General features: G+C 55.8%; 10 protein-coding genes across 10 annotated transcripts; 7 read left to right on the forward strand and 3 right to left on the reverse strand.

Moving 5' to 3' along the window:
• Positions 1 to 1,181: 1,181 nt before the first annotated feature.
• Positions 1,182 to 2,297, forward strand: PG997_001753 (uncharacterized protein; the record flags this gene model as incomplete). The annotated part of the gene is made up of 1 exon (XM_066806068.1): positions 1,182 to 2,297. One exon carries the CDS (start codon positions 1,182 to 1,184, stop codon positions 2,295 to 2,297), a length of 1,116 nt encoding a protein of 371 aa, XP_066675841.1.
• A 767-nt stretch (positions 2,298 to 3,064) lies between these two features.
• On the forward strand, positions 3,065 to 3,418 carry PG997_001754 (uncharacterized protein; the record flags this gene model as incomplete). Its single annotated transcript, XM_066806069.1, has 1 exon — positions 3,065 to 3,418. One exon carries the CDS (start codon positions 3,065 to 3,067, stop codon positions 3,416 to 3,418), a length of 354 nt encoding a protein of 117 aa, XP_066675842.1.
• A 1,203-nt stretch (positions 3,419 to 4,621) lies between these two features.
• PG997_001755 (uncharacterized protein) lies at positions 4,622 to 5,896 on the reverse strand (the record flags this gene model as incomplete). Its single annotated transcript, XM_066806070.1, has 3 exons — positions 4,622 to 5,338; positions 5,396 to 5,696; positions 5,853 to 5,896. 3 exons carry the CDS (start codon positions 5,894 to 5,896, stop codon positions 4,622 to 4,624), a joined length of 1,062 nt encoding a protein of 353 aa, XP_066675843.1.
• PG997_001756 (uncharacterized protein) lies at positions 5,805 to 6,803 on the forward strand (the record flags this gene model as incomplete). The annotated part of the gene is made up of 1 exon (XM_066806071.1): positions 5,805 to 6,803. One exon carries the CDS (start codon positions 5,805 to 5,807, stop codon positions 6,801 to 6,803), a length of 999 nt encoding a protein of 332 aa, XP_066675844.1.
• Positions 6,804 to 8,089: 1,286 nt separating this feature from the next.
• Positions 8,090 to 8,413, forward strand: PG997_001757 (uncharacterized protein; the record flags this gene model as incomplete). Its single annotated transcript, XM_066806072.1, has 1 exon — positions 8,090 to 8,413. The coding sequence occupies one exon, from the start codon at positions 8,090 to 8,092 to the stop codon at positions 8,411 to 8,413; it is 324 nt and encodes a 107-aa protein (XP_066675845.1).
• Positions 8,414 to 9,326: 913 nt separating this feature from the next.
• Positions 9,327 to 9,713, forward strand: PG997_001758 (uncharacterized protein; the record flags this gene model as incomplete). The annotated part of the gene is made up of 2 exons (XM_066806073.1): positions 9,327 to 9,487; positions 9,563 to 9,713. The coding sequence occupies 2 exons, from the start codon at positions 9,327 to 9,329 to the stop codon at positions 9,711 to 9,713; spliced, it is 312 nt and encodes a 103-aa protein (XP_066675846.1).
• A 3,313-nt stretch (positions 9,714 to 13,026) lies between these two features.
• Positions 13,027 to 13,514, forward strand: PG997_001759 (uncharacterized protein; the record flags this gene model as incomplete). Its single annotated transcript, XM_066806074.1, has 2 exons — positions 13,027 to 13,126; positions 13,189 to 13,514. 2 exons carry the CDS (start codon positions 13,027 to 13,029, stop codon positions 13,512 to 13,514), a joined length of 426 nt encoding a protein of 141 aa, XP_066675847.1.
• A 420-nt stretch (positions 13,515 to 13,934) lies between these two features.
• PG997_001760 (uncharacterized protein) lies at positions 13,935 to 16,036 on the forward strand (the record flags this gene model as incomplete). The annotated part of the gene is made up of 4 exons (XM_066806075.1): positions 13,935 to 14,243; positions 14,267 to 14,635; positions 14,673 to 15,416; positions 15,449 to 16,036. The coding sequence occupies 4 exons, from the start codon at positions 13,935 to 13,937 to the stop codon at positions 16,034 to 16,036; spliced, it is 2,010 nt and encodes a 669-aa protein (XP_066675848.1).
• Positions 16,037 to 16,615: 579 nt separating this feature from the next.
• Positions 16,616 to 20,860, reverse strand: PG997_001761 (uncharacterized protein; the record flags this gene model as incomplete). The annotated part of the gene is made up of 8 exons (XM_066806076.1): positions 16,616 to 17,835; positions 18,084 to 18,539; positions 19,399 to 19,690; positions 19,747 to 19,807; positions 19,870 to 20,023; positions 20,095 to 20,229; positions 20,280 to 20,565; positions 20,642 to 20,860. 8 exons carry the CDS (start codon positions 20,858 to 20,860, stop codon positions 16,616 to 16,618), a joined length of 2,823 nt encoding a protein of 940 aa, XP_066675849.1.
• A 406-nt stretch (positions 20,861 to 21,266) lies between these two features.
• On the reverse strand, positions 21,267 to 22,900 carry PG997_001762 (uncharacterized protein; the record flags this gene model as incomplete). The annotated part of the gene is made up of 3 exons (XM_066806077.1): positions 21,267 to 21,845; positions 21,902 to 22,695; positions 22,810 to 22,900. The coding sequence occupies 3 exons, from the start codon at positions 22,898 to 22,900 to the stop codon at positions 21,267 to 21,269; spliced, it is 1,464 nt and encodes a 487-aa protein (XP_066675850.1).
• Positions 22,901 to 23,405: the final 505 nt, after the last annotated feature.

Raw genomic sequence — 23,405 nt, forward strand, 5'->3', positions numbered from 1 at the left:
ACCCGTCAAGATAAGGCTTGGTATTTGATACGAAGTCCGTGAATATGATATATCAGGGCATGTTTTCTCTCAACTTCAGATAAACTGTTCATCCAACGAACGAATTTCTGGTCCACCTTCTCTCACACCCCAATACCGATATCTTCACGAGTACTACCAACTTCTGCCACCAAAATGCGGTTCATTTCCATCGCCCTCTCCGCCGCTCTATGTGTAGTCTCAGCGTACGCCAGCGAATGCGATAAACATCAGCCCGGAGACACGTGGTGTGTGTAAGTCTTCCTGAGTGGCCGTAATCCAGTGGTCCTCATTCCCCAGCGCATCGAATTTTCAAGACTTTGTCTAACGACAGGTCGTCTCAGGAACAACGGATTGAGGCTGCAATGCGGCTACGACGGGGAGACAATGAAGAATCTAGGATGGTGCCCAGGAAACCAGGGCTGTGTTGACCAGGTTCGACCAGATGGCAGCCACTTTGATGCCGCATGTAGCTGAAGTAGGAGAACAAGGCTCATGGGATTTGGAGAAATGCATTCATCACGTATTGCATGCTCAGATATACACATCTTCTAAGTTTTTATATTTGTCTATAGGGAGAAACCTTCTTGGATTCTAGATGCGAATTGATAGGCGTGAGATGTCCCCTTTTGACGCCAAACCATCGCAGGGCGGATCCTCGCCATGAAAGAAAGAGTCATCGCAAGCATATATGAGTCTTCGCCGAATTAACCGGCGTGAAAACATTCGGACCCTGCAGGAGATTCGGAAATATTGAGATGCAGATGTGCGGCACAGCAACTCAGCTGCCTAAATTTAGATGGGCTGGTGCCGAAACGGGCAGGACGCCCCGGTCTGGCTCCCGCCGGAGCCAATGAGACATCGTGAAATTCCGCCGGCGCGTCGGTGCGCAATCTCGTCGAGGGCCCGTATATGGCCCAAACGAGCATTGCTCCCGCCTAGCTCGTACGATCTGGATCGTCTGGACTCTACACGGCGGGGCAAATTATCAGATTTTATTTTCCAAAGGTCGTGGCCGGCCTTTCTTGTAGTTGATAGGTTATGGTTCGGCAGAAAGTGAGATATATAAAGCCGGTGTCAGGTCGTCAGGCATGCTCAGGAATGTCACCGCCTCAGAAGTTGCTTCACGCCTTGGCTCAATACTCGCAATATTTGGATCTAATATGTCACGTACCTTTGCAGGAGTAGCCGCGTGGCTACCACTGCTGGCGTTCCAAGCCCACCGCGTCCTGGCCCATGCCGCCTCGACGACGACGGCGTACGTCGTTGTGACCACGACCACGACGTGGGACTACTACGCCGCCACGACCGAGCTCGTCACTACGACGCGGACCGCCAAGTCGTACTACACACCCTCGGCAGCGCGCGTCACCGCGACCTCAACCTACACCAACGCGATGCTGGACCTCGAGGTGGTCCAGCTCTACGTGCCGGCGGGTTCCGTCGACAATTACGACCTCGTCTACGACATCGGCCTCGGCATGCCCAAGTACGGCGGCGATGGTGGCACTAGGACATACTGGGTCTCGCCCATCACCTACACCGCCCCGGCCTCGTGCCCCACGCCTTTTACCGTCGAGACCACCGAAACCATCTCGCTGGCCGCATCGCAGACGGCGGAGCTACATCCCACATCCACTGAGACCTCCACGGGAGTCTGGGGCCCCGAGGAGACCCTGTTCCTCTCAGCACTACCGTCAGGAGCCTCGCCTGCGTACGGCGCTCACTACCGAGAATACATCGCCAAATGCGAGAAGCCGCCCTCGGGCTCGCGGCCCTCTTCCTCCCACGGCGACACCGAGGTCTGCCTGCGCCTGCGCGGCCACCTGTGCATGGCGTGGCGGTACTGGGTCATCGCGCTCGCGACGGTGCTGCCTGGCCTCTTCGTCCTCGGCTTCCTCGAGTCCTTCCTCTGGTTCCGGCAGCTGATGCGGGGCCGACGCGCCCTGCGCCTCGGGACGCTCTGCTGGACTTTCTGTCTAGGATGGGTCGCGTGCTTCACGCGCGTGAGCCCGGCCCGCGGCGTTGTCGATCAGCCGGCGCTGGTCGAGCAGTGGAAGGCTATGTCCGCGGGGCAGAAGTGGCGGCTTTGGTGGAAGTGGGGGTTCCGGCACAAGTATCCTGTCGGACTGCTTGGACCGGACCCCAGGAAGATGCAGTTCGGCGGCGCTGTGCCCGTCACCAAGGCCGAGGAGGAGGAGGGCATCCAACCGACGCCACAGGTTCAGCAGAATCAACAGGCTGATGAGACTACTCCTGCGGCTCTGGTGGCCCGGTGAGATTTAAAAGAAATTTGAAAATGTCCTTTTAATAACCTTAATGCCTAATGACGACTTATTTACTAGTCCCATTCCATGCCTCAATTTGTGCTTGTTGATGTCATGTGGAGCTCATCGCGACACTCGAGGCTGCAGTTCTTTCCCATACATATTTTGAAGCCCAGACAGTACCTAATTACCCACTACATGCATTGCTATCTGATAGTTTCATCTCACAGATGGCGCTTGAGCAACAAGTCTAGGATATAGGTTGCTAGCCAAGCTAGGGACATTATCAGATACAGCGTTGATTAGTTGGATAACTCGCAATGTTGAATTCTGATATAGAGAGATTGGTCGGAGGGACAATGGTGGTGCCGAATGACATGTTCGTCTGTGGGGATATGGTGTTAGTCGAGATGACATTGTTTTATGTACAGCCGTGTATTCACTCTTGTCCGACAGTGCCTCACCATACGATGAAGGGATTAGGATGGAAGGTTGTAGTTGGTTCGTGAGTCTATAGCACCGAATCAGTTCAAAGGGGGAGGGATAAGAACAATGATCGAGCCAGGTATATATTGATGCTTGACTATCCAGGAGGCTCTGCATTTGTCTGTCAATGTCGTGCCCGGAATTCTATAAAAAGATACCAACTTCCCAGCACCTTGCCTCCTTTTCGTTTCCCCTTATACAACCAATCCTTTCAACAAATCGAACCAGCTATTTCAGCATCAAAGAACCAAAGCAAGCAAACCCGTATTTAATTCACACTCAACGTCTTCACAATGCTACACCACCATAGTTCGTGGGTATGGCTCCTGGGCCTATTTGTGATGGGCACCTTCGGCACCCAAGGTGCCCCGGCCATCACCAGCACGGCGTCCCTGGCAGACCCCAGTGCTACAACCATCGGCATCGCAACTGGCACACTCACCTGGACCGAGGAGGAGGTCATTACCTACGTCGGAGGGGCTCCGTTCACCTACACTCTCGGTATTTACGGATCCGTGACGACTACTATGCCTTATCCAGGGGTGCCCCTAAATACCTCGACCACGGCCGGATCGTTCCACGTTTCGATCACAACGTCCGAAACTAAATCTCGTTCTGGCAGCAATCTTACCTCGACTACCCAATAAAACACTGGTACGGCGGGGGCGACACAGGCAAGCTCGGTTTCTCCTGCTAGCTCCCCAGAATACGTCTTCCACGCGATCGGTAAGCCCCTCTTTTATAGGCAGTAACTCTTCCACAGGTGGTACAACAACGTACGAACCGCTGCGAAGCTCTTCGGGATCATTCTTTTCACAACCGGCGTCCGGCACCACGAGCTCCAATATCTCGTCACCGGGTCCAAACCAAGGGATCACTACTTCGGGAGCAGGCACCAGCTCCGTGTCAGGTCCAGGCGTCAACTCTTCCATGAGCAGTGTAACCTACCCGACACCATTGAATTCATCCCAGTCCGTTACACAGCCCGCCGCCGGCCCGACACGCTCTAGTGACTCCTCCCTAGCAAACACAACGCCGCACGTATCTCCCACAACCCTAGCTGGCGCCTCTTCGACGGGTACCATGGAGGGCAAACCAGGGAACACGACGCTGTCAATCTCTTCCCAGCCGGAACACAATCATTTTCCGGCCCAACGTCGACAACCGTGACCCCGCAGATGCCCAATACTCCCCCTCCAACGCATCCAGCGCGATCCAGCGCGATCCCGCAGGCCACACAGCCCATCTCTCCGCCTTCGACCAGCACGAATCTTTCCGGTAGCCAAAGCCAAAGCCCGGCCATGCCGACCGCACCAGATACTACTGCCCCGCCTGCCACTGCTGGTGGGGGAAGCAACGGGGGCTCGAACTCGGTGACTCCACCGCCCGGACCTCCTCCTCCTCCAGGAGGGGGCGGAGGCAATGGTGGGGGCGGCGGCGGCGGTGATGGAAACGGTGGCCATGGTGGTGATGGCGGTAGTGGTAGCAACGGTGGTAGTGGCAGTGGTGGTGGCGGCAGTGGCGGAAGTGGCAGCCACGGCGGCGGCGGGAGCGGTGGGAACGGCGGCAGCGGAGGCCATGGCGGTGACGGTGGTAGTGGCAGTAATGGCGGCAGTGGTAGTGGTGGCAATGGCAGCAACGGTGGTGATGGGGGCGATGGCGGAGATGATAACAACCCGTCTAACAAACCTACCGACAACAAGCCCTCGACTAACAACGAGCCCTCCAAGACAAGCGAGGAGAACAGCAAAACATCCGAGCAATCCTCCACGGAAACAACAACCACTTCGAAAAGCTCTGCTACATCGTCATCCGCAACCTCGTCCTCGACCGCTTCTTCCTCATCGTCATCAGCGCAACCCACGGCTACTGCATGCCCCGGTCTTTCCAAATTCTCGGAAGTCACTGTCACCATCGAAGGTAATGACTACCACGTGCCCGCTGACGGCGATCCCCACAACCTCATGCTCAAGGACGGCACCGACCTCGTGCTCTCGCCCAGCAAGATCCAGATCGGTAAGACCCAGGTGACCTTTAAAGAGCGAGCCCTCGAAAACCCCGCCCTGCAGCCCCCGGACTCGGACGGCGGCCGGTCCTACGCCAAGAAAGTGGCCCAGGACTACATCCAGGCCTGCAACGAGACCAACCACCCGGCGGCCGCGTTCCTGAACGCCGTCATCGACTTTTTCGCCCGCTACGACGCGCCCTCGCCCGCCGAGGCCGAGCAACTGCTGGGGACCGAGGCGGCGGCGCTCCCGAACGTCTCCTTCGCGGCCCAGAAGGTCATCGGCTTCTTCGACGAGTCGCGCGTCACCGCCTGGGACGGGTTCCTGCTCCAGGCCAGCTTCTACAACATGACGCAGAGTCCCACGTCCGGCCTGGGCCTGCCCAGCATCCCCACGCCGCCGGCACCCCTCGTGGCGAAGAACAGGAGGCAGGCTGGGTTTGGGTCTGGGTTCGACAATGCCAAGATGTACGTCCAGGTCGCGTTCTCGGGACTCCCGGGAATCAATGATCTGTGCCAGCGGGTCCCCTGGAGAATGGAGAGTTTCCTGAACCTCGCTCGGCTCTTGTCAAACTCGCAGCCCGCTCCGTCAAAGCTTGTGCCGTATCTCCAGAAATACCGAGCCCAGCTCATGAACACCATGGCGACCGGTGGACCTTCGGGTCTCAAGTCCGGGGGTGGGGCCATGGTCTACGGCGCAGCCGCTTTCGATATGGTGTCTCGGGTCCAGCTGGATACCAAGACTGAGCTGTTCGGCTTCCGCGGCTGGAGCGTGACAATAGAGTATCAGCCACTTTGGTACTTCCGATCCATGACCAAATTCTTCGACGGAGGAGGTGGTTATGAGCTTGGAACCATTCCCGCCGTTCTCGAGATGCAGTCGTTCACTTATATCCTCGGGTTGGACCTGGTCCCTGGTTCTGTAACTATTGCAGCGGGCTCTGCTGGATGTCAACGGCCGATTCTTCCGCAGGGAAACTTTGGAAGAACGTGACAAGAGACTCGGCTATGGAGAAGACGACCAAAGCATGTGGCAAGAGCTATATATAGACGACGACGATCGCCGTGCATCTTACATGAATGCTACCTTGCGCTCGCCCCCGCCGGCCAAGCGAGCCATGGAGGAGATTCCTCTGCCCCCGGCCTATCCGCACCAGCGTCTGATATCCGGCAAATCAACTGACCAGCAGCCTTTGAGGGACCAAAAATACAAGCGGGACAGTGCCCTCGGCAGTGGAATTACCGTCTTCGTCTTGGACTCGGGATTTGGCATTAGTGGCTCCAATGCTGCTGAGCTACGGGTCGATCCCAACGATCTTGCGAAGAATACGTGGGTTGTTCCCAATGCACTAGCACTTGGAATGATTCCCATTGCTGATTGGGTCCCCGAGTCAATGGATGACGCTGCGGTGGCCCCGGGGCAGGTACGAGACCCGGCAAATCCTATCGAGCATGAGGGTCATGGTACATCTGTAGCTTCTCTGGCCATCGGCACAAAGTACGGCATCGCCTCTCGAGCTGATCCGTACCTGATCAAACTGAGCGGAGTGTTCCATCACCCAAATGGCCGATACGTCATGATATCGCCCTGTTATAACAACCTTCGACACGGATATCAACATATTGTCGACATCATCAAGCAGCGCAATCTACAGGGCAAGGCCGTAATCAACTTTTCTGGCACGACCGCCCGAGATCAATGGAACCCGGACGATTTCCCCAAGGTCCAAAGGTTAACCCTTGACTTTATGGACCAGTTCGCTAAGTTGGGAGTCTCCTTTGTCATCACGGCTGGGAACGATGGCGACATCGGCTTGGGCTGGGGCTGGTTCAGGTTCATGGGGGACTTCCTACCGCAGAGGCTCGGAAGGCCGGAGAATGCGCTGATTACAGTTGGGTCCGTGTTTGACGACGGGAAGTTCTTCCGAGGCACCAGTATCGCAGGGTCGGGACTGGTCCCCGGTGGACCAACAGGGTCTATGACAGTGGTGAGGTTTACTGCACCCCCCCTGACAGGAGTTTGCTAACAAATGTGGTTACCCTAGTGGGCCCAAGGGGTGTCAGTTGACGTCCTGCGCCCGAATGGCCAACAGTATTGGAGAACCGGGACGTCCTTTGCGGCTCCGCAGGTGGTAAGTCACGATCCAAACCCCTCCGGTCCGTAATTATACGATATGCTACGTAACATGGCTGCTCACACTTTTGCCAGGCCGGTCTGATCGCGAACTTCATGTCCGAGGACCCCGACAAGTTCCAGTGGAAAGACGGCTATACGGAGCAGGACGGCATCGACCTCGTCATGAGAATCAAGAAGCACCTTATTGACCTCTCGTACGACCGTCATTTGGCTATTGACCATACACCCGCGTTTGGTGGCCCTCTCCCGTACAACTTACCTTTGCCCATAAACGTCGCCTACAATGGAGCATGGGGCCCTCAGATCCGTAAGTAACCTCAACAGCGATACCAGCATATCTACCTCGCGGCTTGGCTAACTAACACCCACTAGCTTGCGGCGCCCAGTCCGGACCTATCCCGGCCACCTCAAGATCAGCATCTACTTCTTCGACAGCCACTATCTCAACAGCTTCCGAGGCCTCGACTGATTCTGCCTCGAGTGAATCTACCTCGAGTGAAACCACCACAACTTCGTCTGTCTCGACGTCTACTACCACAACCTCAGACATCTCGACTTCTCCTACCTCTGTATCCTCTGCTACCACAACCCCGATTACATCCACTTCCCTCGCCCCTTCTAGAGTCCGTAGACAAGATTGGGGAACTACCACATTCACAAACCCTGACGATGATCTTGGCTATCAATGCCCACTGCCCACCCGAAGCTTCACAACTAGTTATCTCAGCAGACCAAACTCTACAGTGGTTGCGAGTACGCTCCAGTCTACCACCACTCGCCCCGGGTCATCAAGTTCTTCTGCCGGAAGCTCGACATATGCTATATCGACCTCGTCGCAGGTAATATCCACCGGACCCAATACGTCCCAGACATCTGGTCAAGCCAGCGGTAGCGGTAGCACAGGTATCTCTTTTACGGTCAGTTCATCCCACTCCATCAGCTATTCGAGATTGTCGACCTCGAGCACCATCTCCTCTTGGACTTCTATTTCGTTGACCACTAGTACACTCCAATCGACCCCGTCCGCTTCCACTCCAACATCGTCAACATCGTCCAGCATCTCTTTCTCGAGTACCATTCGGGTGTCCACCCCTCCTCGTCAACAACCACCACCCCGAGCTCCACCTCCACGGGGAATTCCCCGCCGGCACCACCATCGTGACCAACGACGCCTGCATGGACCCGCCCACCTGCAGCGAGTGCCTCGACGGCTTTCAACTGGACTGCGACGACGAACTGAACGGGGCCGGCCTGAAGGTCTGCCAGTGCAAGTGGAAGTCCGGGTGCCGCGACGGCACCGTGTACGGCGAGTGCATCGACCTGGACTGCAGCGGGGAAACCCGCAAGAGCTACCACTGCGACACCGACACGGTCGACCCGGGAATGTACCCGAAGGGACACTGCTACTGCCGCGACCCCTCCTGCCGCGTTGAGGACTGCCCGGACATCGACTGCGGGCCCGGCATGCAACCCGCGTGCGATCCGAACATGGAGGAGTAAGCACTTGTTGCTATGAACCCCCGTCCCCTTTCCCCTGTTAAAACATTGCATATATACTGACACCCTGTGTCCTAGTGGATGTCATTGCATTGCCACCAACAAATGTTACTTCAACCCAGAGCCGCACCAGTGGTGCCAGGAAAATTACATCTGGTACAAGGACGAATACAAGGCGTGGTGTTTCTGGAACCAGTACAACGTCGTGGAGGAGTCGTGCCATTGCTGCTCCATATACGATACCGAGGACACCCCGGAGCATTGCATAGGTGTTCCCCCAATAAAGGCTATGTCCTAGCTGGACGCCGCCTTTGAGAGATTGCTAGCCTCTCGTCACAACAGGAGATAAGGAGAAAAGAAAGTGTGGCGTAGGTGGCTTACCATAGCACTTGATAATGAGAAAATATACCTAGCTGGTTTTTAGGTCTCCTACTCTATCTAAAATATCATACCTTTGGGCACCGATTTCTCAGTCGATTGAACCAATAGTTTCAAAAGAAGAAAAGGCCCGTATCCAAGTGGTAAGTGAGTCAACTTTGATATGAAAAAGGCAATCACGACGTCACTAAGTCACCCTTAGTTCAGGGACGTCCGGGGGAAGGAAGCTAGAGGGGATTAGTATGAGCCGCAAATTATGGGGCGGATATCACGGGCGTCATAGACACGTCAAAAGTGACAGAAGGCACGATGGAAAGTCAGCCAGAGCTAATATATGAGCAGTGACGAGCCTGGAGAGTGATCAGCATGTCTTCTGAAGCTGCTTCCTGTTCAATCAATCATCCCTTCTTACCTAATTCGCCTTCTGCCGCGAGATCTCTTGAACTACATCTCACCACCTGCATACTCTCGAATCGCAAGCAACCTCACATTAGGTACCCAACCGTAGGATCTACTTGCTCTCAAATACCCAGCCAAGATGTTCTCCAGATCAGCAGCCCTGCGATCCAGCATCCGCGCCACGCGCGTCAGCCCCGCCCGCATCTCACACAAGCCCATCATGGGCGCGAGGAAGTACGCGACGGAGCCGGAGCCGACGCCGAAAGAGGGCGGCATCACCAAGAGCGGAAGCAACACAGCGTAAGTGGTAGCACTCTTTTGTACTGCTGGCTTACACTTCTGGCCACTGTCGGCTGACTAGCTCCCCCATGACAGGAGAACCATTGCCGGCCTGTTGGGCGTGAGCATCGCGGGGACGTTCGCCTTCCTGCTGGCGAACCCGCGCAAGGCCCAGGAGGTGGGCGGCAACTACCACCCGCAGGCCATAGCGAAAGAGGAAAGGCTCAACCAGCAACGCGGACATTGAGTTAACGAGTCGGTTTCTCCGGCGCCTGGATCCAGGGAGAAGTGAGGATGCCACTTGCGTCGTGCCCTTAAACGGATCGATCTGAGACATATTGCTTTTGCGTGGGCGGCGGCGATTCGTGCCGTGTAACCTTACTCTGAGGAGAAGAAGCAACTAGCTGTTGCCGTCGACAGTCCGGACTTGCGGCTCATAGGTGGATAGAAGAAGAAACACCACAAACAGTTTAATATCTCATCTCGTATGATAATCTCGCCATTATAGCTCAGGTCGGAGAGCGGTGGTCGGAGCATTCACTCTGCATGTCGCATTGGTCCGTCGCTTTGGCTGAGGTGACCTTGTGGGAACCAAAAAAGCAACAACCTCCTTCCTGTAAACGATTGCCTCCCGCCGCCGCCAACGTCAATGTGGCATCGAAAACCCGCAAACCCGGTCGGAGGCCAGAGCGGTCCATGTCGGTGGGTGGGTGGGTTGGCTGCTAAAGCGCGCATGAATGTTGCAGTCCCGTGTTGAGGATGCGGCCGGGCTGACGGGTAGGTCAGCCCTAGGAGCCGAGATTGGAAAGACAGCATAAGCGCATGGCCACTCGTAGAATAGGTCCTGGCCTACACATTGGCCAAGATGGTAAAATCACATCACACACGCAGATGGCCCGTATTCCGGCATGCAGAAACGACGGGCGCACTACGGAGAGAAAAGAAGTTTGATAAGCCTCGTCGGCAATGCAGGAGCAAAGCGGCCGCATGAATCAGGAGAGCAATACATGAATGATGTCTGCTTCGCGTTGGACTGAATGGAGGGAGGGGTGGATGGGACCGAGGCCGGGCGTGGGGCGTTGGGCCCAGGCGATCGGGCAGAGATTCCGGATGGGTCGCAGGCATAAGAAGAAGAAGAAGTCTGGATTCCACGTCCGAGTCGGCGCGGTGTCCGACACCTATTCGCCTATTCGCCTCCAGCTCCCAGTTCGACTGATGTCTGACCTATCAACATTGTCCAAGGGCATAAGCGATCATCAATGGAGTTAGGCAGTTGCTGCAGCAGAAGCGAGTCATGCAAATGGGAGATGGGTGAGCGATTGCCAATCGTGTGACATTGCTTACTGCCAACTGCAAATGTCTATGTACATCATCTTGTATTGTCTGCCCGCTCTCTCCAACCAGTACCGAAGATGATTGAGAATCATGGATGTCGAAAGCAATTCGTCTGATCGGCGCTGGAAAGGTGATTGTGCAACACTGAGAAACGACGCTGGCCAAATGGAGGTGGCATTATTGACTCCTTGCTTATTGCTTGGTGCTCATAGAGATGAACCTGTCGCCTAAATCCCGACATTATCTCCAGATTAGGAGCCCCGGTCGGAAGTGGCAGGCCTGGCGTGGCCTGTAGCCTGGGGCAGCTGGCGGAGTTTGGGGGAGCTTGGGGGAGCTTGGGGGGACCACCAGGGGATTAATTAGGCCCATTGGGGCTCTTGTAGTGGGTGGGGCTTCTGTCGGAATCACGGAAACAAGGCCTGAATTTAGAGGGAACTAGAGGGGACAGCCTGACCTTGCCCACAACAGCCGGCGGCGTTAAGCGGTTTCCATTGCTGTGCCGTCTATCAAACTGTACACACGACCGACAGTTTTTAGTCGTATGGATTTCGTTCATGTCGGTTCCGAGAGGTACGAGCTCATTAGAAGTAGCTTAAGCACCTAATGTTGGATGAGATAACGTCTGCCCTGCCATGCGGTCTGTCTCCCTCCTGCATGACGACAATCCTCTGGCCGGGAATAAATTGAGCCTCTCTTGGCTGCAACAACAAAACCCAATAGACGTTGCGCTGCCCGCTGACAGATGCCGATGGAAATTGAATAAGGATTTGTAACGACTGACAACCACCCAGCATCCAGTTCCAAACCACCGGGATACTGCTGGGGGCATCGCAGACGGAGACAGGCGGGAATGCGCGTTCAAGATGCAAATCACTCAATCAACGTCGCATTCTGACAAAGGCTGACTACACACAAAGCACCGCCAGCCTCCAACCAACTTGCCAATCCATTCAACTACCCCGACATATCTCCAATCATCATCGAATTGCTCGGCTATTCTACGGCCGACATGATATCCCAACCTGCGACTTGGCAATGGACTGCAGACTGCTGCATGCCTCATTTGGTCCCCGGTCCGCAAGCTTGGCACGTATCCAAGTCATGCGTCTGCGGGGGATTATTACCCTGCCTTTGCCGCACTGCCGCCCGCTAGCACGTGGCCAGCTTCCTTTGCTTGCTTGATGCTCTACATATACTAACCCTCAATGAGTACGGATCCACGACTTGGCCCGCGACTGGAGGTAGATAAGAGAGAAACGGAGGTAGGCAGGTAAGCAGGGGCGGGTTGGGTATGGGATGGGATGCGACAAGTTGGCAAACGGCTCTAGTGAGTATCAGAATCAGAGCACATGACTCTCGTTCGACACGGGCCTGCGCCATCGTCGTGCTCCTCGAACGCCCTTTCTGGACCCTGCGTTTCGGAGCGCAACCTCCATTGAGAAAGACTGGCAATCCCGTCCTGGTGGTTTGCGAGATAGAGATGCTGCTGCCAGCATGTAAAAGGAAAACGCGGAGGATCTTGGCGCATATTTTCCGGCCAATCGAGGGGTGCCCCAGCGTTGCATGGAGAGATGCTGTACAAATCAATGACCAGTCCAACTGCGCGGGCGGCCGTGTGAAAAGAAAAGGCGAGTGTGCGCAATATATGCTGGCGCTTTAGGCTGTTTGCGATTGGGGGGTCTGTAATTGAACTGTGGCTGTTGTTGTTACCTGCGACACAGGCGATACCCGGCGCAAATGGCCGGGCGATTATTGCTTTTGCAATTGTGTAAGTCAGCCAGCTTGTCATGCCATTGAAACTAGAATCTCTTGTCTCGACAAGCGAAATCTGAATGATGACCTTCGAGCCAATTGCAATGAGGCGAGTCTGCGGTCCAAGGGGCCGTTGGGATATTGGGCCAGCCAGGGCCACCGCAAATCATTCCAGTCAGACAATTAAAAGCAGAGCAACTGATAGGTCGAGCCCGGCTCGTCTGGTCGTGTGGAGGTGGAGGTGGAGAAGGCGAGCGAGTCAAACATTTGTCTATGCCACTTCGGCCCGGGGTGCCGCAGCGGGACCCTTCACACCAGTTCAACTTCCCCATCTCTCTTTTGCTGGGGACGAGCTGGGGAGTCGGGGATTGGTTGCAGACGAACAGAAGCTGGCTAGGACGGGCTAGACTGGCCAGATGTGGCAGAGGGAAAGACGACGCGGGCTCCTCCAGGCTGCCAGGGGTGCATCGCCCATGGGTCCATCCCAGTCACATCCGCCCGCACCTATGGCCAACTCGACGTTACTTGCGACACGGCACAAGCCCCGACGATGGCACAGTAGGAGTAATGTAGGTATGTATGTAACAGTCTGGTCTGGAGACCACCTCCTGGCGTGTGAGCTTTCCCGTATTTAGACCCAGCCCTACCCGCCGCCGGTGCTGCAACTCGTTGCATTGGTGAGAAAAGAGAAGAAGAGAAAGAGAGAAAGAGAGGACGGAATCTGAATGGCCGAGCTCTGAAGTTCCACGACGATTCGCATTTGGCACCGGGTTGGTCACCAAGAAAGGTCAGACGACACATCGACAGCAGCAGCAGCAGCAGCCGCAGCAGCAACAGCAACAGCAACAGCAACAGCAACAGCAACAGCAACAGCAACAGCAACAGCAACAGCAACGGCAACGGCAAGCATCATATCACCGCATCAGCAAGAGAGCAGAGGAAACACAAGTGCAAGCAATAGGTACAACAACAATCGCACCTTTACCACCGTCGAGAAGAACCAGAAGAGGAGGAAGAACAGAAAGGTTGGGGACTGACAGCGAAGACGCGCTGTCGTGTGATTGGAAGGCTTGGCAGGACTCGAGAGGAGAGAAGACTGAAAAGGAACCCCATACTTTCTGGCTGTGGCATCTGGGACTTAGACGCTGTCTGGAAGTGGTTACATGGTGTTTCTGCCAGTCTCGTCTGCTATTTGCCATTGACATTTGCCTGCATTGCACTGCCTTGCTCGCCGTCTCTCTACCAGTCCCTCTCACTGCCTTGGTTAGTTGAAAATAGGCCATACCCCTCGTTCCCCCTCCAAAACCATGTCCACGGCCGAGGTGGTGGCACAGCGTGGTGCCAACAACGGTCTACTCCCGCACGCGCAACCGCTGCCACCATGTCTAAATCCCACGCTGCCCTTGTCGCAGCAGCCACTGCTACTGTCACTCTCCCCATGTCCACCAATGCGACGACGACATCTACAGCGACAACTACAACAACAGCGACAAATAGCTCAACAGCAGCGGCGAGGCCAACGACGCCCATTATCTCCTCGGTGGAAATTCCCTACCCCTCCGAGTTCTCGACGTCGTTTTTGACCCCGCCGACGACAATTGGCACGAAGCGGGCGAGGAATGGTGACCACAAGGAAGGCCGGCGACCCAAGTTGCGACAGCGCACCTTCACCAAGACCATGGAGCCTCCAGTCCTGTCCTTTACGGCGAGCAGCCCGTCCCGCTGCCCTCGCGCTTCGGCTCCCTCAAGCGCAAGCTCGTCGCCGGCCACGAAGCTGAGCTGCAGGCCTCGTGGTCACGACTGTTGGATGCCCTGCGCGACGAGATCAAACACATCGAGAGCCGCGGCACCGATTTGATTCCCGAGATCCAGTTCGGCGACATCGACCGCCGCGCACCCGTCTCGTCCTTCTGCGACAGCGTCAAGCGGTACGGCATCGGCGTGGTGCGGGGCGTCGTGGCCCCCGCCGACGCCCGGGCCTGGGTCGACGAGACGAAGCGCTACCTCGAGACCAAGCACGAGTTCAAGCCGCCGCCCGCGCAGGACCCGACCTGCTTCGACTTCTTCTGGTCGCCCTGCCAGGTGCGCGCGCGCGCACCCCAACGTGCTCGCCGCGCAGAAGTTCGCCATGTCGCTCTGGGACACGAGCCAGGACGACAACCGGCTCGCGACGCGCTGTCCTATTAGTTATGCCGACCGCATCCGCATCGACACCAAGACGACGAGCAGCCTGAGCGAGGGCAATAGTAGTGCGCCCCCGCCCGAGGATGCGCTGCACCCCGTCGCCGCTTCCACGCTCATCGCGCAGATCGACAACGGCAGCCTCGAGCGCTGGGAGCAGGACGGCTACGGCCAGAGCGGCACCTACGACCAGATCTGGAAGGGCCAGTGGGAGGCCTACAACCCCCTGGGACCCGACGGGCCGCGTCAACGCGACGACGGACCTGTACAACGGCGCCGGCGCCTGCAGCATGTTCCGCATGTTCCAGGGCATCCTCGCGCTCACGACGGTGGAGCCGGGCATGGTGCGCCTGCTTCCCTCGCCCAAGCTGAGCACGGCCTACTTTTGTTAAGGCCCTTCTTCTCGCCCAAGCAGGGCCCGCCCGAGGGACGCGAGCAGTCCAAGGCGGAATGGGCCGCGTACTTGGCCGCCGACAACTGGCAGCTCGATAAGGACCAGAACACCATCATCCACGGCGCCGTCCCGGGCCACGCCCAGCGCGTCACCGAGTCGTGGCACCCGCACCTCCAGCTGCGCTCGAGCCTGGTCGCGCCCCCGACCCTCGAGCCGGGCGACTACATCGTCTGGCATCCGGACCAGGCCTACGCGTTCGAGAAGGCGCCGCCCAGCACCTCGATGCTGGTCTACACGCCCGCGGCGCGCCCCTCACGCAGACCAACGCGCTGTTTCTGGCAAGGCAGCGCAAGGCGTTTCAACGGGGGCACCCGGGCCCGGACTTTGACTCGACGGGCAGTGGGTTGGGAAGCGAGGCGCCGCATACGGGGCGGCTCGAGGAGAAGGATATTGCCGAGGTCGGCGGGGAGGCGGGACTGCAGGCCATGGGGCTCGCGCCCTGGACGGTGAGCAAGTCGACGCTGTCGACGCCGCCGGCGAATACGTCATCCAGCAGCAAGATTGACGGGGCTGCGGCTGCTGCCGCTGCGAAGCTGGAGAATAGCGGTGCCGGTGCCAAACATGACCCTATGGCGGTGGACGCGATATTGGAGACGGCGAGCGACAAGTCGTCGTCGACGGGCATCTCGGCAGCCGAGGCCGAGGTGGTTAGACTGGCCAACATCATTCTGTTCCCTGACCGGTACGACTTCTGGATGCCCAGCCGAGTGCCCAGCCGGGCCGCCACGCCCTTGAAGTCGGAGCAGCCACATCAGCAGCAAGCGCCCAAGGTCTTGGGCGGTTCTAGCAATGTTGAGACCGCTAAAGAGAAGGAGAAAGAGAAAGACTCGGTAGAGAAAGATGATTGATTTGTGTCATTCTACCTACAAGAGATATAGAGAGAAACGAGCAAGTCCACAGCTAAGGACGCACTGCGCGATGTGGATGGCAGATGATTGTACATAGTGGCGTTTTGGTTACACACATCTTTTGCGGCTTCTAACACACCTTTACGGTCGTGTCGCCTAATCAAGTATCACAACTGAGAAAACGATCTCCAGTCGTTCTGGTCCTTTTCGTAATGATTCATCAAGTCATCATGCCAACGTATTCGGCTGACGGGCTAGTTTAAGACCGACATCATTGCTGGAGAGGACCAATAGCACGGCTGTTATTTTCACTTGTCGCTTTCCACCAGGGCGTTGACGACATGTAACTGACTGTTGGGAACGGAAGCGCATGCTGATTTTCTGGCACAGTCCTCTATTACTGGAGAACATCGTAATCTCTTAGACATTTCTCTCAGTGTGGTCTACTACTATTATTCTCAATTTGAAAGAGGTCTTCGTGGTTGATGTTGAAGAAAGCGACAGTCAATAGAGGGGCGGGGTAATGCCGGCAAGACATCCAAGAATAACAAACCCCCAACACCCTCCCCCCATTGCTTCTTACCGAAGAACAACGTCCATCTCTTCAACCGAGCCATCTTGGAGGAACTGGTCCATGGCTTCGACATCCATGATGCCGTGGACATAGATTTCTCCCACCAGGTAGTACGTCCCGTCGCCATTTAGGCGGAGCACCAACGGCGCGTCGCAGCCCTTGAGTAGGAAGATGCTGTCGCCCTGTCGGGATGTCTTCGGGGCCATTCCCACGTAGCCCTTGGCAGTTGTGACGATGCGCCTGAACGCCAACACATTGGCTAACACGCCATGCAAATACATTGTTTCAGTCGCCGAGCTGATGGCACGCTTCCGGTAGGCCTTTGGGGGCAATTCTTCAAAGAAGGAGTGCAGCGGCAGCCCAAACACTTCAAACAGCTGGTTGCAGCGATGCCACTGGATGATCCGTGACTCGGCCGGCGACATGATCTCGTCCACCATGCCATCGTCGCCGATGCAATTGTCATCATGGAGGTTTGAGAAGTCCAGAACTTCTCCAATCGACTTGGGGTTGACAGTATCTCCATCCATCACGGTCCCCATCGTAATAGTGCCCCATACAGCGTTTTTCATCATCCTCGGATCTTTCGTGACGGGAGAGGCATTGCTTAGGTGGGTAGGAGTGATGATGTCGTGGCCGTTGTGACGCAGCCTCGCATCCCGGCTGCATCCCAGGCCGTCGACCGTGTCAAGCAGGGTCCCTTTACACGTTAGGTGGCTCTTGTGGGCTTCTTTCTGAGCCATATGCTCCGTGTGGGATCCTGCGTTTTTCTTCCAACGATTCATGAAAGGGTCGCGATAGTCCCCGCTGCCATGCCGGCTCGCCAATGAAGACCAGTCCGGAACCCAGGAAGGCAGATGGAAATACTCGCTCTCGCTGGCCCCGTCCCCAATGGCCCGGTGCTCCCCTTGGCTCGGACAGTCGGCAGCCAATTGATATATGAGATCGAGTCTCCCGGTCTTCTCCACGACGCAACGCGCAAACTCTTGATAAACGATAGGGTACGGCTTATTATAGTCGACCTTGACGGCATTGTGGATGTCGGGGTCCATCAGGCTCAGGAGCCCATAGACCTTGTCGCGTTCATCTTTCTGCTGAGCCAAGGCCCCCGCGGTACATGAGGAGCAGTAGATCGGGCTTCCTCTCCTGACCGCGCATGCTCTGTCGGTAGGGTTCGAGAAACCCAGCAAAATAATGCAATCGCACATCTTGCAGTGGCAAGGTCCTGTCCCTTTCATAGAGTTTGATGACGGTGAAGCGATTATACACCAGTGCCCGGATGGCTTCAATAAAGACTGGCAGTATGAAGCTGCTTGTGCCAAAGAGAATCTCCGCCGTCCCCGTCGCGAGGAGCTGTTCCTGTATGACCCAAAGTCGTTTCCAGTAAGACCGGGAGGCGACTTCGTGGAGAACACTCCACCCAGGTATATTTTTTCTTGGCAAAGAGGCTCTCCGACCGTCTCATGGATCTACCTTCTACGGCGGCTACCCGGAATTCGTTCAGTAATTTCAAAGCTGCCTCGTCATACTCGAGACCTGGACCAGTCCAGGCCCAAACTCTGAGCGCCTGCGTGTATATCTCGCCCATCAGTTTGATCTGGTGATTCCTCTCCGAGACATCCAGCTGATTGATGCAAACGGCATCGGCCCAAAAATGAATTTCCTCACTGTAGTCATCGTTGTCCCACCACTTGGTACAAGTATCCCTCAGAGCGTCTTGGAGATTCCTGGTGACAGTGATCTCGATTCCGTTCACCACCATCCGGCCGGTGCGGGCCGGGTCTCCCCATTCGTAGGAGAGAGCGATGTAATCCCCCAGTTGTAGCGTTGCCCGACCACCGGGCAAATCTCCCTCAAGGTGGCTGCGTTCGTATGCAATAGATAACGGGCATTCTGAAATTCCAACTTGCTGTTCCGTTCTCGCTCGATCTGGTCACGTCGGACATCTGGTATGTGATCAGAGTTTTCAAGGCGCCCCAGAGGTAGTGTCGGACCGGGGGCTCCGCGTCTTTCGTGATATCCCTGACCTTGGCGTACGTGTTACTGAAGTCGATTAATGAAACCTGATGGAGTGTGCACTGCAATACGTCGCCTTGAGATAGGGTATGCTTGGGCCGTGGGATTCAAAGAACCCGTATCTCCCTTTTGGACTCGTCCAGTGGGTGGTAAAGCGGCATCTCTAGGAACTGGATCAATATTCCAAGCTTGGAACGAATGGGAACCTGGGTTTGGTCCCTGATGGGGATAAGTAGAGAAGTCAGCGGTGGCTATGTTGCTGTATGAGTGATCTTTCCCCGACCTTGATTCAATAAACCTCCAGTTGGGCGACTTTAGGCTGAATTTCGAGGGGGATGCTTGTGGTACACGGCCACCAATCAGCAGGCTGTGTCCCAAAACCCGACAATGTTAATTGGTTCTTCTATGTGTGGCCAGATTCAAATGGCTGACAGAGGTAAAGCACAGCCTGGCTTGACCGGCAAATGGTCATCATTGGCAGCAAATGAGTGGCTGAGTTTTTCTACGTGTCTTTTTAGTATTGAGCAAAATGATCCCCCCTGCGCGTATAGACAACCGCCAATGTGTTAAAATTGACTGTATATCACATAGACCACTGTTGTATATACTGACTATGTTTGCTTTCGGTATCCTTCTCTGGAAAGTTGGCTCTTGTCCAAATTTAGGCCAGTTCTCATCCAGGTCTTTCACTTGGTAATCTCCTGAGAAAACTAATCATACTGCTGGCTGGCACCATACTAGCCACAAACCTACGTATCAGCGTCGTACATACATCTCTGGATGAGCTGCCGCAAAGCCACATCTGTCTCCCACTTGTCCCCCGGCTTCATGGCATAATACGTTCCCGTCTTCTGGAACAACCATGTCCTCAGCGTATCCAGCAGCTCCTGGATCGTGGGCCGGCTGTTCGGTTCCACCGCGAGGCATCGCGCGACCAGCTCGACCAGCTCCGGGTCGTATCCCGGGTGCGTGGTCCGGGACCATTGCCCCTTGGGGCCCAGCTCCTTTCGCACTTCGTCGGCGGTGAGCAGCTGGTTGTCCTCGAGTATAATATTACCCATTAACTATTCCCATGTCAGCTTTCCTTCGGTGGAATGTCCAGTCTATGACAATTACTTACCACCCCAACGTTGAGAATATTTACGCGGGTTGCTGCGTTGGATTTGCCCACCGGTCGGGTACTGGAGCCATTGTCAGCCAACTTGGTTTCCCACGATCAAGGGTATTATTGATGGTTACGTACCGACATACGATCTCCGACTTTTGGTCAAATTCAGGGGTGTTTTCAATATCAGCTTCCTCGCCATTGTGGACGTACGCCTCGTCGAAGCCGGCAAGTTTCATGATGGGAACGAGGCTGTGCTCTTCCGTATGCCCGTCGACCTGCCCAAAAAGCCCTGTGGTGTGGTTATCAGGAGGGGTGAACTTGGAGGAGGAGACGACGGGCTTGATATGGTCAGCGACTTACAATGGTTGGGCCGGATAGCTCCATGGACATAATTGGTCGGGTCAACGTCATTCCGTGCTTCCTCTGGGAGCAAGTATCCGAAACGGTCGCGGCCTGGACCTGGGAGCCACGCCATGGCGGCACAAGCCCTCGCAGCTGTCTTTCAGTTAGAGCAAACTAACCATCGAAATTCTCAGGCGTCTTACCACAGAGAAATATTCGTATGAGAAGGCGGTTGGGAATCCTTTCTCGATCGTCTGCATCCTTGCCCGTGTCCAAGCTACTTTTGTACGTCTTCTCGTCCTCTTCCATCCTTGTGATCAACTGTTCAAGTGATCCATTCGGTTCGTGCTCTATAAGATAATGCTCGTATTTTAGGCCATCCGGCTTGAAAGGGTTGAAGACGGGCTTGAAGTTCTTTGGCTCGGGCGTCGGTGTTGGTTCATTGCTCAAAGCCACAAGTTTAACGACGTGGATCACATATTGTAAATCCTAGGATCCGTGAGCATGGCAATCACTTATCATCAGATAGATAGAATAGCTGCTAAGTGGAACGACGGCAACGTACCTGAAGTAGAAGGGTATCTCGTTCTAGGCTGGATGGAGGGGGATCTTCGAACGCCATGTGCATCATGTACTTTCTGAATGACAGGCGACTCGTATTGACTTTGAGCCGAAGACGAAGGGTCCGCCAGCCCGATCCTTCGATGCCTTCTAGGGTTACCCCTGAGTCCTGGGCGAAGAATTGTCTGGCAAAATCAGACGCTACTTTGACCGGGCTCTCCATCTCAATGATGTGTTTTTCAAATAATTATACAATTATCAAACGAGACGCAAATTAGTGACTGCAGGATCTACTTATTGGCCATTTCGCTAGGGTACTAAACCAGAATAGAAACAAGAAAACTTTGAAAACAAAGACACCGAGGATTCCACGCCCAGACGGCACAAAGCGCACCCACTGCGGTCAGTATTCAGAACGCGACTTTAAAGACATATATTGCCAATGCTGAAAGGGCAGTGGTTCTACTTTATTTGGATAAAAGCAGCATCTTTGACTATCTCCAGAAACTCGAGTCTGGTCACGTCAGATTCGCGTACATTCATTGTTACCAGATTTATAGCGATCGATGACGACGGTATGCAACAAGTAGCCAAAACTGGCACGATGTCGACTTACCACCGTACCTCATCTAGAACAGAGCCAAGGCGCTCGAGAAGAGCCCGCCGAGGAGGATGGAGGTACTGACGGCAGCAGAGGCCCCCATGTTGCCCGGGGTGCCCTTGTTGCCCCCTGCCGCATCCGAGCTACCCTGTCCCTTGCCTCCATCGCCGCTTGCGCTGCCGCCTGTGGCCGGCTTGCTGCTTCCGCTGCTGGTGCTGGCCATCAGCACACTATTGAGCGCGTTGAGAACATCCATCTGTGCCGCCGCCCCATCCTTCCTCGCCTCCTCGCTCCCGCTATCCCCCTGCGCCGCCCACACCGAGCTGCACATGCGCCCGTTCTCGCCCCCGGTGCAGGTCTTGGCGGCGGCCGCCGCGCTCGTCTTGAGGACAGGCATGATCGTGTCCTTGGTGTGGGGCGCCAGCTGCACGGTGCGGCCGAGGCCGCGGTGCAGAGCGCCCTTGTACTGCTTCATGTCGGTGTTGCAGGTGTACTTCCCGGACGACTCGCAGGCGACCTCGAAGGCGACGCCGTCGGGGAAGAAGGTCTTGAGGGCGTGGTCGAGCAGGCCGTCGAGGCGCTTCTTCCAGTTTTCGTCGTTGTTGGTCTGAGTACATCCCAATTAGCGTTGATAGCAATGGCAACAGCACAATATGAACTTACCTGCTGAAGCATGTAGGCAGCACCTGTCAGGATCAGGCCGGGGTTCAAGGAGAACTGCAGCATGTTGACGCCCTTGCAGTCAGCAGAGACTCTCGCGCCGTCGAAGACGCTAAAGTCGTCATCGATCAAGCCGATCTTGGTCATCAGATCGTAGCTGCTCGCCGCCTGCTTGGCCAGGGTATCGTTCTTGGTCTCGTACGCCAGACCAGCCGCGAGGGCGAAGTAAGCCGCGTTGGAGGTGGCTGTTTTCAAGCAGGAGTCAGCATTTACACGGCCCACGAGTCGGGGGTGTTCGACCTTACTGTCAACGTAGTCGTAGCCGTTGTTGAATTGGAAAATTTGCCAGCGCAGAGCACCCTGGCACGTGCCATTGTTGATGAGCCTCAACGGGAACTCGTCAATTCCCACCGTTCGGGCCGGGGCAAGCCAGTCGGACACGCCAGACGACGACGACGACGGCCCGGGGAGTCCCGACATGGCCGCCGTCAGCGCCGCGCCGGCCCAGAGGGCCTGGTCGCCGTTGGCCATCTGGGCTGTCCAGTTGGCGGGCATGAAATCCTTGTGCTGGCCGAGCTGCCACCCGAGGCCTTTGACGACGGTGTCGACGTACTTGGCGTCGCCCGTGACGTTGCCGTAGTCGATCAGGGTGTTCCAGAGCAGCGCGCCGGACCACCAGTAGTAATCACCGTCGGGAGGTGGGCCGGGGAGAATGCCCGGGATTTCGTTGGGCTTGTCGCCCTCGTAGTAGCTCATGAGATCCTCCGCCACCAGCGCGGCGGCCTTCCTGACGGAGTCTGCATGATTGAGTGGGTGTCAGCAAATGATACAGCTTAGTTCCATTTGAATAAGCACATAATATGCTGTAGTGAAGTCGTGTTGCTGTTATGACGAAAATGGCGGGAGCTGACCTTCATTGTTGATGTCCAGATCGAGGGCTGCCCCAACGGCCGGGACCGAGAGCAGAACCCGACCGAGGACGGAGTTCAGGGGTCGCACCATGTTCGCGACCGGAATTAAGACGGTTCGGACTTCGGGGTGTTCTTTTAAAAGAAACAATCAAGCGAGCGGCTGTAGTTAGTAATCCAGGACAGGACCAACAGGGAATGAATGAGTAATGCAACCCCCTGCTAAGCACCCAAAACGAACGTGAAGGATGCGAGCAAAGGAAATAACGGCGAAAAGCGCGATTGGGCGCGACGATCAGTTCATATACGCTGGGTAAGATTACTACGATGCTCTCTCATGCTCTCCAGTGTCAGTGTCTCGGCAGCGGCGCGGTTAGGGGCTTCCTCTAGGCAGCAAGGCGACTAGCTCCGACTTGGTGTTCGGCTAAATTAGAAAAACAAAACCAAAATGGTGGTTTCACTACCCCATCTTCCGGCGGGCGACATAGTACGCCCCGAAATGCCGGTATTCCATGATCGCAAGTTGCGTAGAATGTCGAGGTGTGTTTGAAAGACCAGACGCGCCATCGGAGAGCAAAGATGAGAGTGTCGGGATGAGG

This window comes from Apiospora hydei, assembly GCF_038363865.1.
Source record: "Apiospora hydei strain CBS 114990 chromosome Unknown utg000002l_segment0_segment0, whole genome shotgun sequence".
NCBI lineage: Eukaryota > Fungi > Ascomycota > Sordariomycetes > Amphisphaeriales > Apiosporaceae > Apiospora > Apiospora hydei.